Genomic DNA, 15487 nt, shown 5'->3' with positions numbered 1-15487 from the left:
ACGAGCCACCAGGCTACCCGACCGCCTCAGGGGACGTCAAGAAACATACGTTGGAGTTACTGTTATTAAATAAAATGGAGATGACCAGATAATTGTCAATGTAATATTTCTAACACATAACTGAATGATACGCGAATCTGCATAACTCGATTAGACTTGATTATTTGTGATTAGTATTTAATATGCATATCTTGAATCGTAACAAGTTTGCTCTCTATCTTGAAACACATTACATGTTTCTAAAAGCCGGATTTTACACCATTGAAACAAACGCAAATACAACAGGAAATGTATGCTGTGACCGGCTTTATGTGGTGTTTTAACTTTGGGCTTTTATTTGATATGGAGCTTCAACTTTGAGACATATGATCACCGTGTATTGTTGTATGCACAAGCACCATTGTCCTGAATGCTCTGACCGGATTTTCTGACATTTCCAAGGCATTAAATAAAAAGTTGATACCCCAGTAAATACTTGATCATAGAGTATTCGAATGCATTCCTTTTTATTGTAATAGGTGCTGAGCTTTCCCAGTCCTTTCTAAGTGTACTAGGGTTTGAAATATGAACGTTTCCTAAGGTGGGGAACATTTGTAAATATATAATTTGCAAATGTTTTCAAGCCTTAGAAAGTTATGTATCATTCAGGATATCAAAGGTATGTATTTGAATAGTTTATGCTCATATTCTCGGTACTAAATTAAAATGATGATACGTTTCCAACATTTTAGATATTGAGTTTACTATAATTTCACTTATACTGAAACCTTTGCCATCAAGGTTCATTAACCTTTCTGTGAAGGTTCTTGTTTAAAAAACCACTATTATGCAAGCTGAAACGTTCCCATTAGGTCATCAATTTAATCGCTTCCCTTCACCAGGTTGCCAGTTCTGTTTGACAATTGAGTGGGAGTGTGGGAGACCAGGGCTTCCGATAAATGACTGGGCCATTGAGCGTTCACTCACATGTTATAATTCACATTGGGTATCGATAGTTTGTTGCGGTATTCAGTGTATTATTACTCTCGTCCCGTCTATAGGATAATTATTAAATTTTTGCTGTGTTCATTGAAATTCCTGCATCCGATTAGCTAAATTGTTCACATGTTATTGCATTCCTTTCCCAATGAATGTACAGACTTAAGCCATGCCCACCGAGGCGGACTACTTTTATTAGTACGGAATGTCGGGGAATCCGTATATAACCGTCGAGGGAATTCCCTTTCTGCTCACGTGTATCGTCATGCACAGGACATTTAGCGACATTCATGCATATTCATTGTCCAAACTACCCTTTGAAACCGAAGGCCGAGAAGGAATGAAACAGCAAACGTGCAGGCTCGCTCGCCTGTTTTTTTTATCCCCACTGGCTTCGGTTCCACAACTTTCATGTCTTCGGGTTTCATTTCTAACTAGCATTTTTCCAACTGTGTTTTCCCGTTTTCAGGGAACATATCTATTTCTTTTGAGTGATTGAGTGATTATTGTTTAACGCCGCATCAACAATCGGCTAGCTATTTGCGTTGATTGTTCCCAAGAATTATGGCTCACATTTTACCGTACCGTTATTTTGCTGTTATGTTCACTGCAATGAAAATATCACCTTTCTCAACCTCAGAAAACTCGTTCTTGCACACTGAAGGACACTCTTCAAAAAAAAAAGAAAACGCACAGGTAGATTTTTAGTAAATTTATTGTTAAAAGAAAGTCAATATATATACTGAACCAAATTAAAAACTTCACAATCCTAAAATTTTAACATTTTGACCAGTTATCATTGTGGGCCCTTATTGTGTATTTAAACAGTAATGGCCACGTATTGTCATCAGATAACACCCGTTTTTGTGCAGGTGAATCGATCAAAATCATGTGCACAGCACTATAGTGGCAAAAGTGTTTTTTCACGTGCTACTGCACGACACAAGATAGATGCTGTAGTCCATAATTCCACACCTACTGCACGACACAAGACAGATGCTATAGTCCTATAATCTCACACCTACTGCACGACACAAGATAGATGCTATAGTCCTATAATCCCACACCTACTTCACGACACAAGATAGATGCTATAGTCCTATAATTCCACACCTACTGCACGACACAAGATAGATGCTATAGTCCTATAATCCCACACCTACTGCACGACACAAGATAGATGCTATAGTCCTATAATCTCACACCTACTGCACGACACAAGACAGATGCTATAGTCCTATAATCCCACACCTACTGCACGACACAAGATAGATGCTATAGTCCTATAATCCCACACCTACTGCACGACACAAGATAGATGCTATAGTCCTATAATCCCACACCTACTGCACGACACAAGATAGATGATATAGTCCTATAATCTCACACCTACTGCACGACACAAGACAGATGCTATAGTCCTATAATCCCACACCTACTGCACGACACAAGATAGATGCTATAGTCCTATAATCCCACACCTACTGCACGACACAAGATAGATGCTATAGTCCTATAATCCCACACCTACTTCACGACACAAGATAGATGCTATTGTCCTATAATCCCACACCTACTGCACGACACAAGATAAATGCTATAGTCCTATAATCCCACACCTACTGCACGACACATGATAGATGATATAGTCCTTTATTCCTACACCAACTGTACGACACAGCGTACATAATATTATCCTACACCTCCTGCTCGACACGCAGCTATGTTGCTACAACACCACATCTTGTACTACATTCACACATCTTGTACTACATTCACACATCTTGTACTACATTCACACGAAGTGGTGGCACGTGGTCCTATGCACAGCACACAGGTCACAAATCAGGTGAAGTTAAGCAACGTCGATCGCGGAGAGTCCTTGGTTGGATGACCACGTTTCGGCAGCTGAGCTTCGGACTTCCACACTGAAGCACACGTAACGCGTGTGGTGTCTTCTTGGGCAGGTGACTTCATTCGACATGTGCCTCTGTTCACACAGCAGTGGATGGGTACCCGGTAGGATGACACGACAACGTGGTTGTTAACCTTCTAGCACCTGTGGGCAGCATGGGTTGTATACTCCCCAGGGAGTTGAACATGATTGTTGAGTGCACATTGATCCAATGCCCGGAGTCATAACAGGGTTGTGAGCATGCCGTATCATTATAGTAACGGCCGATGGACCAATCTCTCCCAAGCTTAGATGACCGACTCCTGACCAGGCGTGTTGTAGACTCATGGCTTATATTGACCACGGAACGGCAATACGTTTAAGTAACTGTTATAGGTCCCTTTAAGCCCAATACGCAGTTATGCCAATATTTTATCAATCAATATCTCTCCTACAGAGTTGATAAGCAAAAGCTAAATCGTATACTCCGTGACAATGCAAACCCCCGTCTGACAGCGGGCAGTAGATATATAGAGATTATAGACAGTATCGCCTGCAGCAGGGTATCTACATTCCCTCGCTGCCCTGGTCCACAAGAACATAATTAAAGTCTTCCCACCAATGGAAATATTTCACCATACATCAAAGGCGTATGCCCCCCACAACCCCCCCCCCCCCCACCCCCCCACCCCCCAAACACCCCACACCCCACCCCCACCCCACCCCACCCCCCCTCCGTCGCTGTGCTTCCTATTCAAGTCTAGATATCTTTATTCTTTTATCATTGCTTCAGCTCAGGTGGTCGACAGCAAGGCAAGTCAAGATAGAGGTTTAACGTGTTTAACGGTTTAACGTTTCATTCATGCACGTGGCGACTATGCTTGTCGTAAGAGGCGACTAACGGGGTCGGGTGGTTATGCTCGCTGACTTGGTTTCTGTCTTGCGGGCATGTAATATATTACGATGAATGACATTGTCCAACTGGGTTATCGGGGTATCGTAGACTCCCCGCGTGCAGACGATTTGACTTGTCGAGTTAAAGGTCGTAAACTTGACAGCTCAGATTGATGCATGAGCTGTCCAAATTACAGTTATCATCTCGGCCGTTTTCCCCCTAGAATATCCTTTCTGTGGATTGATGCTCATGATGTCAGTCACTAAATTGTTTGGTCCAGCCTTGATTAATCACAGACCGCCGTCAAATAGCTGGAATATTGCTGAGTGTGGCGTTAAACAACAAAAAAACAAAACAAAACTTGTGGTTCGAATATTCCAAACATTTTTTAATATCTGAATATGGTAATTGTCTCAGGCATTTTTACGATAATTATGATGAGGACAGATGGGTTCCTCTTAGAACACTGCATCGTGACGTGTTGAAGCCTATGAGGTGGTGTGGTTGTGTGGTGGTGGGGTGGGGAGGTGGGATGGGGTGGTGGTGCGGTGGTGTGGTGGTGGTGTGGTGGTGGTGTGGTGGTGGTGTGGTGGTGGTGTGGTGGTGGTGTGGTGGTGGGGTGGTGTGGTGGTGTGGTGGTGTGGTGGTGGTGTGGTGGTGGGGTGGTGTGGTGGTGTGGTGGTGGTGTGGTGGTGGTGTGGTGGTGGTGTGGTGGTGGTGTGGTGGTGTGGTGGTGTGGTGGTGTGGTGGTGGTGGTGTGGTGGTGGTGTGGTGGTGGTGTGGTGGTGGTGTGGTGGTGGTGTGGTGGTGGTGTGGTGTGGTGGTGGTGTGGTGGTGGGGTGGTGTGGTGGTGTGGTGGTGTGGTGGTAGGGTGGTGTTGTGGTGACAAACTAGGATGAACCAGTGGATTCGAACCCTCATCCTGGAACCACAGAGACACGTTGTATTTGTTCTGACGTAATGCGTAATCTGCAATCTGTCGAGGTGTCGAGTGATTGTCACGTGTGTGGATAACTGTCAGTCCTAGCAACTAGAGAATGGGGAGTGAGAGGGGCCTTGAGCGACAGCAAGACTCTCCACGCTGCACGTATTACAAGGATTAACCGTTATCTTCACGCTAAGCACGCAATATATAGTCAACTGTATATCCCCATAACCAGCGCACAAGGGTCAACGCTTTGTAAACACAGCGGGTATTATCTAACTATATTCTTATATGAGTATCTATTAATATCTATTAATTACTTCGATAACACATATTACCTTCATATGTCACTTTGAGGATCTATTTATACGATGACGTTGTGGAACGGTGAAAGTATCGTTATCATGCTCGTGCGTGCGCCGTGTGTGACAGGGGAGATTGCCATTGGAGATTTGGCTTCTATTTCAGGCCGATATATGTTCTGCCGTGACGTCAGCTGTATTTGACTGTCCGTGAATCTGACTTGGATCCTAAACCTCGGCTGAACTAACACAAGTGTTGATATTTACCAGAAGCTTTGAGAGTCATGTAGGTGAGAGGGTGCGGTGAAGTCATCCTTCGGACGTCGGTGTCATGGAGGCAGACAGTTTCTCCGATGTGTGTCGCCTGGCTCTCCTGGTACTCAACGGAATAGCCATAGTGAGTAGACGTTCCACCATAGTGAGTAGACGTTCTACCATAGTGAGTAGACGTTATACCATAGTGAGTAGACGTTATATCACAGTGAGTAGACGTTATATCATAGTCAGTAGACGTTATACCATAGTGAGTAGACGTTATATCACAGTGAGTAGACGTTATATCACAGTGAGCAGAAGTTATATCATAGTGAGTAGACGTTATATCACAGTGAGTAGACGTTATATCATAGTGAGTAGACGTTATATCAAAGTGAGCAGACGTTATATCACAGTGAGTAGACGTTATATCACAGTGAGCAGACGTTATATCATAGTGAGTAGACGTTATATCATAGTGAGCAGACGTTACATCATAGTGAGCAGACGTTATATCATAGTGAGTAGACGTTATAACACAGTGAGTAGACGTTCCACCATAGTGAGTAGATGTTTTATCATAGTGAGTAGACGTTATATCATAGTGAGTAGACGTTATATCATAGTAATTAGACGTTATATCATAGTGAGTAGACGTTCCGCCATAGTGAGTAGACGTTATATCATAGTGAGTAGACTCTCCAACATAGTGAGTAGACGCTCCAACATAGTGAGTAAACGTCCTATCATAGTGAGTAAACGTCCTATCATAGTGAGTAGACGTTATATTATAGTGAGCAGACGTTCCGTCATAGTGAGTAAACGTTATATCATAGTGAGTAGACGTTCCACTAAAGTGAGTAGACGTTCTATCATAGTGAGCAGACGTTCTATCATAGTGAGTAGACGTCCTATTATAGTGGGTAGACGTTCTAGTGAGTAGACGTTCTGTCATAATGAATAGATATTCCATCACAGTGAGTAGATCTTCTTTCATAGTGAGTAGACATTCTATCATAGTGTGTAGACGTTATATCATAGTGAGTAGACGTTATATCATAGTGAGTAGACGTTATATCATAGTAAGTAGACGTTATATAAAAGTGAGTAGACGTTCCGCCATAGTGAGTAGACGTTATATCATAGTGAGTAGACGCTCCAACATAGTGAGTAGACGCTCCAACATAGTGAGTAGACGTCCTATCATAGTGAGTAAACGTCCTATCATAGTGAGTAGACGTTATATTATAGTGAGCAGACGTTCCGCCATAGTGAGTAGACGTCCTATCATAGTGAGTAGACGTTATATCATCGTGAGTAGACGTTATATCATAGTGAGTAGACGTTCCACCATAGCGAGTAGACATTCTAGCATAATGAGGAGATATTCCATGACAGTGAGTAGATCTTCTTTCATAATGAGTAGATTTTCGACTATAGTGAATAGACGTTCTACCATAATAAGTAGACGTTCTATCATAGTAAGAAGGTCTTCAACCATGTCCCCGTCGTTATGGTGGTGGTATATTGCTTAAAAGATTCCTCACCAGTTGACCAAGCATAAGAGAGTGAGGACAGGCTCTTCTTCTTGGTGTTCACGAGATTCATGAACCTCCCATATTTGAGCTCCCTTAAGATCCGGGTTAGAATTATTCTTCAGTAGCCTGTTTTTCGTAATAATTGAAATATGGGAATGGGTGGTTTGGCTCGCTGACAAGGATGATGCATGTCAAATAATTCCAATTGCCTAGATCCTTGCTCGTGGTGCCAATCACTGGATTATCTTGTCCAGGAACAATTATCTACATACTTGGTTGATGCATGTCATCGTATCCCAAATGCGTAGATCAATGCTCATGACGTCAGTCACTGGACTCTCTGGTCCAGACTCGATTATTTCCAGACAGGTTATAGCTGGGTTGATGCCGTGCTGCAGGTGAAGAGCGTCGACTTCATCATCATGGGGTCGTTGATGTCCACCTTGGAGCCCCTCCTCGACTTCTCCATGACGAAGCTGGACGCTGCTGACGTGGCCAGGGCGAGAGAGCTGTACGCGGACACCAGTCTGTTTCTCCTGATCGCCGGACCGGTCACCCTCCTGGTCAGCTTGTTTGGCTTCTTCGGCGCCCGACAGAGTAAACGCATATCCCTGGCCTTGGTAAGTTGGGAAATGGCGTGTAACGTCGACCCCCGGATTATTGTACTTACATAGCGTGTGAAAGATGTCTATAGCAGTTGCTGGTAAATTGTATATAAGATATGCAACAACAACAACAACAACAACAACAACAACAGCAACACCATATTTCATTAGATCGTATAAGTGCTTCGTGGGGAGGCATGGCATCATTGACCTTCAGGGTCCAATCTGACCTTCCTCCACCACGCCTTTAATGGTAGACTCTTCATATTTCATAAAGGGGTGGCGTCTGAGTGATAATCACCTCTGTTTGCACGTTACTCCTGGTGTGTGCAGGTAACACATTAGATTTGCCTGCAACTTAATAGTTATTGTACAGTGTATGATAATTGTAGATCTATCTGCTGTGAAATCAATGTATTTCAGTATTATTTTATGAATTGTTGTTTTTCCAAACAGATTTTCAGCATGATGAATTGCTGAGGACGTAAACCAGGAGGCGTACAGCTGATCGTGGCGGAAATATTGCCGAAGTCCATCCAGATTGCAACAGCTGAGACTTCTCTTGTGTCACTGATGACGTCATTTCTGTTTCAGTACATCCTGCTACAGGTTATCCTTATCATCGTCGTCGTTGTCTACAGCATCGTCCGCATGCCGACCCCCTTCCAGGTAGGTCTTACTGTCACACGGTGTTGTAGGTGATGACGTCTGTACTGTCACATGGTGTTGTAGGTGATGACGTCTGTACTGTCACACAGTGTTGTAGGTGATGACGTCTGTACTGTCACACGGTGTTGTAGGTGATGACGTCTGTACTGTCACACGGTGTTGTAGGTGATGACGTCTGTACTGTCACACGGTGTTGTAGGTGATGACGTCTGTACTGTCACACGGTGTTGTAGATGATGACGTCTGTACTGTCACACGGTGTTGTAGGTGATGACGTCTGTACTGTCACATGGTGTTGTAGGTGATGACGTCTGTACTGTCACACGGTGTTGTAGGTGATGACGTCTGTACTGTCACACGGTGTTGTAGGTGATGACGTCTGTACTGTCACATGGTGTTGTAGGTGATGACGTCTGTACTGTCACACAGTGTTGTAGGTGATTACGTCTGTACTGTCACATGGTGTTGTAGGTGATGACGTCTCTACTGTTACACGGTGTTGTAGGTGATGACGTCTCTACTGTATCACACGATGTTGTAGGTGATGACGTCTGTACTGTCACACGGTGTTGTAGGTGATGACGTCTGTACTGTCACACAGTTTTGTAGGTGATGACGTCTGTACTGTCACACAGTGTTGTAGGTGATGACGTCTGTACTGTCACACAGTGTTGTAGGTGATGACGTCTGTACTGTTACACGGTGTTGTAGGTGATGACGTCTGTACTGTCAGATGCTGTTGTAGGTGATGACGTCTGTACTGTCACACGGTGTTGTAAGTGATGACGTCTGTACTGTCTGTCACACGGTGTTGTAGGTGATGACGTTTGTACTGTCACATGGTGATGTAGGTGATGACGTTTGTACTGTCACATGGTGATGTAGGTGATGACGTCTGTACTGGCACACGGTGTTGTAGGTGATGACGTCTCTACTGTCACACATCGTTAATACGGACTTCTGTTAAATGTACTGTCCGGATTCTGGTATTTCACTGCATAAATGTTCATAGGAATGCTCCAACGATTCATATAGCCGGCTTCAATGTCGCTTTGTTTCCGCAGTAAAATGATTGCACAGTCGTCATACTAGCTACATCAGGCCATAACAGATAGAACATACAATACAATACAATTGTGCAGGTATATCTTAGATGAATTCACTCAAAGAACTAAAGTGCAGGTTTTAAAGATGAAGTGTAGTCTCGCTTACATGGAGGCATTTTGTTTCTTTGGAACAGAACCCGGACAACAAGTGGCAGCAACTCTCCAGCTTCCTGCTCGCCTCCATCATTCTGGTGTGTGCAATACAGGTAAACACTTCACTCCTGGTGTGTGCAATACAGGTAAACACTTCACTCCTGGTGTGTGCAATACAGGTAAACACTTCACTCCTGGTGTGTGCAATACAGGTAAACACTTCACTCCTGGTGTGTGCAATACAGGTAAACACGTCACTGCTGGTGTGTGCAATACAGGTAAACACGTCACTCCTGGTGTGTGCAATACAGGTAAACACGTCACTCCTGGTGTGTGCAATACAGGTAAACACTTCACTGCTGATGTGTGCAATACAGGTAAACACGTCACTCCTGGTGTGTGCAATACAGGTGAACACGTCACTGCTGGTGTGTGCAATACAGGTAATCACGTCACTCCTGGTGTGTGCAATACAGGTAAACACGTCACTCCTGGTGTGTGCAATACAGGTAAACACTTCACTGCTGGTGTGTGCAATACAGGTAAACACGTCACTCCTGGTGTGTGCAATACAGGTAAACACGTCACTGCTGGTGTGTGCAATACAGGTAAACACGTCACTGCTGGTGTGTGCATGTAACACGTCACTGCTGGTGTGTGCAATACAGGTAAACACGTCACTGCTGGTGTGTACAATACAGGTGAACACGTCACTGCTGGTGTGTGCAATACAGGTAAACACGTCACTGCTGGTGTGTGCAATACAGGTAAACACGTCACTGCTGGTGTGTGAAATACAGGTAAAAACGTCACCCCTGGTGTGTGCAATACAGGTAAACACATCACTGCTGGTGTCCAATACAGGTAAACACTTCACTGCTGGTGTGTGCAATGCACGTAAACACGTCACTCCTGGTGTGTGCAATACAGGTAAACACGTCACTGCTGGTGTGTGCAATACAGGTAAACACGTCACTGCTGGTGTGTGCAATACAGGTAAACACGTCACTGCTGATGTGTGAAGGTAAAAACCTCAATGAGTGAGTATCATTTTACGCCGCCTTTAGCAATTATCCAGCAATATCACGGCGGGGACACCAGAAATGGGCTTCAGACATTGCAACAATGAACCGGGATTCGAACCCACGATCACAGGTTTCTGTCGTGCACAAGGGGCGCAACTTTGTACAGAGAATGTGGGTGCCTTAGAAGACAGGGCAGCCCGTGCCCGAGAACTCCGAGGGACAACTGCTAGTTTTGTCGTCGCCAGCTGAAGGACAACACTGTTCTAAATATACGGCTGACGTTACTTCTGGTACTTTCTTACCTTTTATTCATTTACCTTTCTGTTTAATGTGTGTTTTGTACACGTGGACATATGCCTTAATAATGATGGGATGTGAAGTTGTAAGTCAATCGAGCGTTGCCCGGGATGCGAGAACAGTATGTGTTATACATTGATTTATCTTAATTTTGCAACAGTAATTTGTAGGGATTGTATACTCGCCACCAAAAGAAACGCGAATCATAGAAACATACTGAGAAGTATGTACACTAAGAAGAGATGTTTCCAACGTGTACCACTTAATGGCAAAAGTGACAATCATTCAAGTGTTACCACCGTATCTTTATTCTTATCAGGATATGCTGTACGTGATTTCCAAACCTTTACACGTTAATCCTGCACGAGACAAATTGTACATCTCGATTCAAGGTTCTATGACGTCACATGTGATGTGTTCATGAGCATCGGTTCACACAACATACCAGTATGTTCGTTTGTGCATCGAACCAATCTAATATCTCTTGAATATGAGTCAGACTTTCTTATATTAACCAACATGTGTGGTATTCGCGTTTCTTTTGGCGGTGCGCACACCCGTACTTATTTAACATATGTCCTCACAGGCCGTATTGCCGGATACCTCAAGAAGACGCTATCGTTTTAAACAATGATTAAACTGTTTAATGGATTGCTTACACGATGAGCAGGTGTCGCACTGATTATACATGTTTCAGGGCATAACCGTCTTCCTGTCCGTTGTGGTCATCTCGTCCCTGCGCGAGCATGAGAAGGTTCACCCAACACCACGTGAGTATGTAGAACAATAGCTCGTGGCTTTGTAGCTCGCCAACAGCAGTTTCTTACTGGTCGTACACACTAAAATAACCAGCAGTTGTTACCTTGTGAGCACATTATTCATCAACGCAAGCTACAACACTTCCAAATTTGACGCATAAGTGACAAAAATGATGTCCGATGCAATTCCGTATTTTGACTTGTACTAAATGTTCCCATATTTTTTCGGGAGAACAATTGACTTGCCTTTGCATGTGTTGGTGACGGGTGCCACCGGTTGGGCAGGATACGCTCACCTTTTCACCAACACCTGGTGTCATTACTATTTGCTAGTGATTCATAAACACATGCTCATGATGTGGTCGGAATTGTACAATCCACTCAATTTACAAATACAAATACTAGCACAAATCACGTGCTTTTATTATGGATATATTTGGATTCCGGTTTCTCGTAGGACATTTTTTGCCGGACAATTTACATTGATGAACGTTTTGTAATATCTTATACGTATGTACACTGTGTGACACCGTCATTAAATAATCTTCTTCTTCACCATTGTTGATGTAGGGGCATCAGTGCCGTTCTTCAGTGTTCTTTGCGAGGTATGCGTTGTGAGCTCGTATTATTAGCTATGGTGTCTTTAGTTGCCATATACAGTGTCATATTAGGATCCCAATATTTATTACTGCTAACCTAATATGACACGTATACGGCAACTAAAGACACCACAACGAATTTATTAGGCCGAAAAGTTTACACTTTCTGATATCAATATCGCGCGTGTCATGTCAAAATGGAAACTTGACACTTACAACCGTACGTTGACGTTTAGGGTCAAAGGGAGACTACTCTTCAAACTTTAGAGGCCAAACCGTGTTGACAATTTTAACTATAATCTTTATCAATAAAGTCACGAACGTGACTTAAAAAAGTAGTTTAATGTCCTTGCACATCACAAATAATGATAGTAAAGCACACAACAGTGTCAAATAAATAATTTCAGTACCCGAATGTTCATGTGAAATATGTGAGGTGGGTGTTGGAAAACCCAAGATGGCTGTTACTGACGGTATTCGGTCTCCTGTGGGGTCAGTAGTTCTGCTCCCTGATTGGTCAATCTCACTTTGAGGCAAAATACTAGTATCTATAGTGTCTTTAGTTGCCGTATACGGTGTCATATTTGGTTAGCAGATTGTAAATGTTGTTGTTTGTGTACACCAGGTGACGGTAACGTGACAGAGAGATCTCAGCGGCCCCCGCCAAGCTTCAGACGGAACAGCTACCAGTAGCCGCCATGAGCTGGGAGCACACTTCACTTCATCAACAAGTCCACGGAATCAGATATGACGCATCTTCCCGAGGCATGGGCGTTAACTGACTGTAAAAGTCCAGTTTCAACCCTTGCCGAACAAGGCTGCAATTATGGAGTTATATTTTGGCTTGACTAACGAGTCTATGCATAGTCCAATCAAAATCGCGTAACGAAGTCGACAAGCGGTTCGTAAACAACATGGATTTCAAAGTCCAGATTTCGGTCGCCTGCAGGATTTGCAATTGGTGTGTAGCGTCAACTTGGCGACAATCTCATTAAAATCAGATCTAATAAGTTCTCGCTGCCGCTTAAAAAAAGATCTGAGGACATCCCATAACGGGTCACGTTAAACGATCTTTTGCGAACTTTGACCGACCACTGAAACGCATAACAAGAAGTCGATATCAGCCAATGAGAAAGCAGCTTTCTCGAGCTTTACGGCATTCGTTTCAACCTTTCGACTTCCATTTCAGACTACGCTTGAAAAATATGTTGACACAGTTCTCGATTAAAATTTTGAAAACTGAACAAACGAACACTCCGGAATGTCTACTATATGTTTGCGTTTGTATGGCAGAGCTTCCCACGTACTGTGCAACGCCTCCTTCGTTCACATGTGCAGTGTATCCCACGGAAGCGAGAGATAGAGGTTTAACGTTTTCGAGGTTGTATGATTAGAAAACACATTCTGACTGTCACTTTCATGATCTGGTAAGCGACGCTTTGATTGGTCGGATGAAAATGTCGTTCTTACGTGACCCGAAATGGGATGTCCTTAGATCTTTGTTTGCGACAGCGAGAACTCAGATTTGATTTTAATGAGATTGACTGGGCGATGACATATATTTTCCAAATTTTTAATGAAGGTGCTCACGTGATTTGATGCACTTCGTGGGGTAAGACTCGTTAAATTACAAAGTATATCTTAATCATCGCGTCTTAACTTGACCGCCATGTTGTTTTAAGCAAAAGCAAGTGACATGAGAGGTGGAATCTAATAATTGGTCAATAGTAGGGAATAGAAGTCACTGGTGGCGCTACGATCAAGCCCAGAAATTCCAGCCTAGTTCGGCAAGGGTGGAAACTGGACTTCAGTTAACTCCCTTGCCTCGGGAAGATGGATATGGCTGGAATGAAATCACGTGTTATTCACATTGTGTCAGTGTTATGAGTTATTTGAGTCTGTTATTAGAAGACTGCACGGGGTTTTCGAGCTGAATGGACATATGTGGACCGCGAGGCCGAAGGTGTATCAGATCAAAATGTTAAGTACTATTTTCGGTTCTATATATTTATTTGTGCGTGACACAGGTTTATCCTCTGACCGCAAGGACTCTCACTGTCGTTGTGAAGTGCTAACTAGGTCAACTGTGACGTCACATGCTGATTGCATTGTTTCTCTGTTGTGTGTATTCCGAATGTGTATCCAAATTTGACGGATCAGTGACAAAAATAATGTTTGATGCAATTCTTTATTTTAACTAGTGCCATCAATTATGTTCCCGTATTTTTTCAGACCAACACATGATTTGCCTTTGCGTGTATTTGCGACAGGTGTCACCGGTGGAGCAGGGTACGCTCACATTTTCGCCTGGTATTATCACTATTGACAGTGATTCATAAACACATGCTTATGATATAGTCAGATTCGTTCCGTGGATTCTGTTTAAGTTGAGATTTCTAATGATTATGGAATTATTTTTGTCGCTTTTATTTATATCTAACTGGCAAATGGATAGTTTTAAGCGCGTTTGAACACGTTACTGCACCAGCGTCACGTGGCAAATTGTACAGCGAGAGGTGAGGTGAGGTGAAATGGGGTTTAACGTCGCGTCCAACATTATTGCACCTGTATAGCGACGTGCATGCACGTGTATGTGTGTGTGGCTGCTTGTACTAGTCCGGACTCATGCCAATTTATAGTGCTAGCCCACTGAGATACCATGCCGCAGTTTAACATGAATACCCCACTCAGACACAGTATACTCACTCCGAGCCGACCAGTCCTTGTTTTAGCCCCTTAATGCCGAGCGCCAGACAGGGTAACAACAAGTACCATCATTTAACGTCTTTTGGTTTGACGCGGCTGGGGATCGAAACCCGGATCTTCCGCTCTCCGGGCGGACGCTCTACCATTAGACCACAGAGGCGGTCTGTACAGTGAGAACTGGTCCTTCACATCATTTCTGGATTCCCTGTTTGGCCTGGGAATGCAGCACGTGTGTATTTTATAAATATAGATTACTTGACACTCTCACTTGCGTGAACGATTGAATATTGTTTTACATCGCAAGCACCATTATCACGGATCGTGTGTTGACAAGACAGACCAGTGATTGATAGCATGAGCACAATATCCTGTACACACTGAAGCAGATGACGCAGTGTGACCACGTGATCCGCACACGTGATCCGCACACTGCCTGCCTCGCAATTCCCAGCGAGACACAGACAACGGAATGACGGATGACACGCAAACATGAACACTACCGACGAAATGTAGTTCGGAGATTTTTCCGAAAACTCGACATGAGTCAACACATTGTCACGACTACCAGCCAGGACACATACGGTTCGAGGGGGCACGGGTGGCCCAGTCGTCTAGGGCGCCGCGATTCGCTGTGCAGAGTTGCGTCCCTTGGGCACGCCAGAAACCTATGATTGTGGGTTCGAATCCCGGTTCGCCCCGATTATGTTTCTAGGTTTGTCAGCACCATACCCGTGCTCGTGGGTCTCATCGAAGTGGTAAACGTCTGAGGCGTGCATCACTTCAGGCTTTCCTCCCACATTAAGCTGACACGCCGCGATGTAACTGGAATACTGTTAAAAGCG

The 15487-nt window shown here is 43.8% G+C and overlaps 1 protein-coding gene across 1 annotated transcript; it reads left to right on the top strand.

Annotated features, from left to right (window-relative positions):
• Positions 1-5325: 5325 nt before the first annotated feature.
• LOC139458122 (uncharacterized) lies at positions 5326-12632 on the top strand. The gene is made up of 6 exons (XM_071239430.1): positions 5326-5391; positions 7186-7407; positions 7987-8061; positions 9302-9373; positions 11280-11352; positions 12565-12632. Exons 1-6 carry the CDS (start codon positions 5326-5328, stop codon positions 12630-12632), a joined length of 576 nt encoding a protein of 191 aa, XP_071095531.1.
• Positions 12633-15487: the final 2855 nt, after the last annotated feature.

The sequence above is a fragment of the Haliotis cracherodii genome, unplaced genomic scaffold (assembly GCF_022045235.1).
Source record: "Haliotis cracherodii isolate W230 unplaced genomic scaffold, xgHalCrac1.p SCAF_12, whole genome shotgun sequence".
In the NCBI taxonomy this organism is placed as follows: Eukaryota; Metazoa; Mollusca; class Gastropoda; order Lepetellida; family Haliotidae; genus Haliotis; species Haliotis cracherodii.
This window is presented reverse-complemented; position numbering and strand designations above follow the sequence as displayed.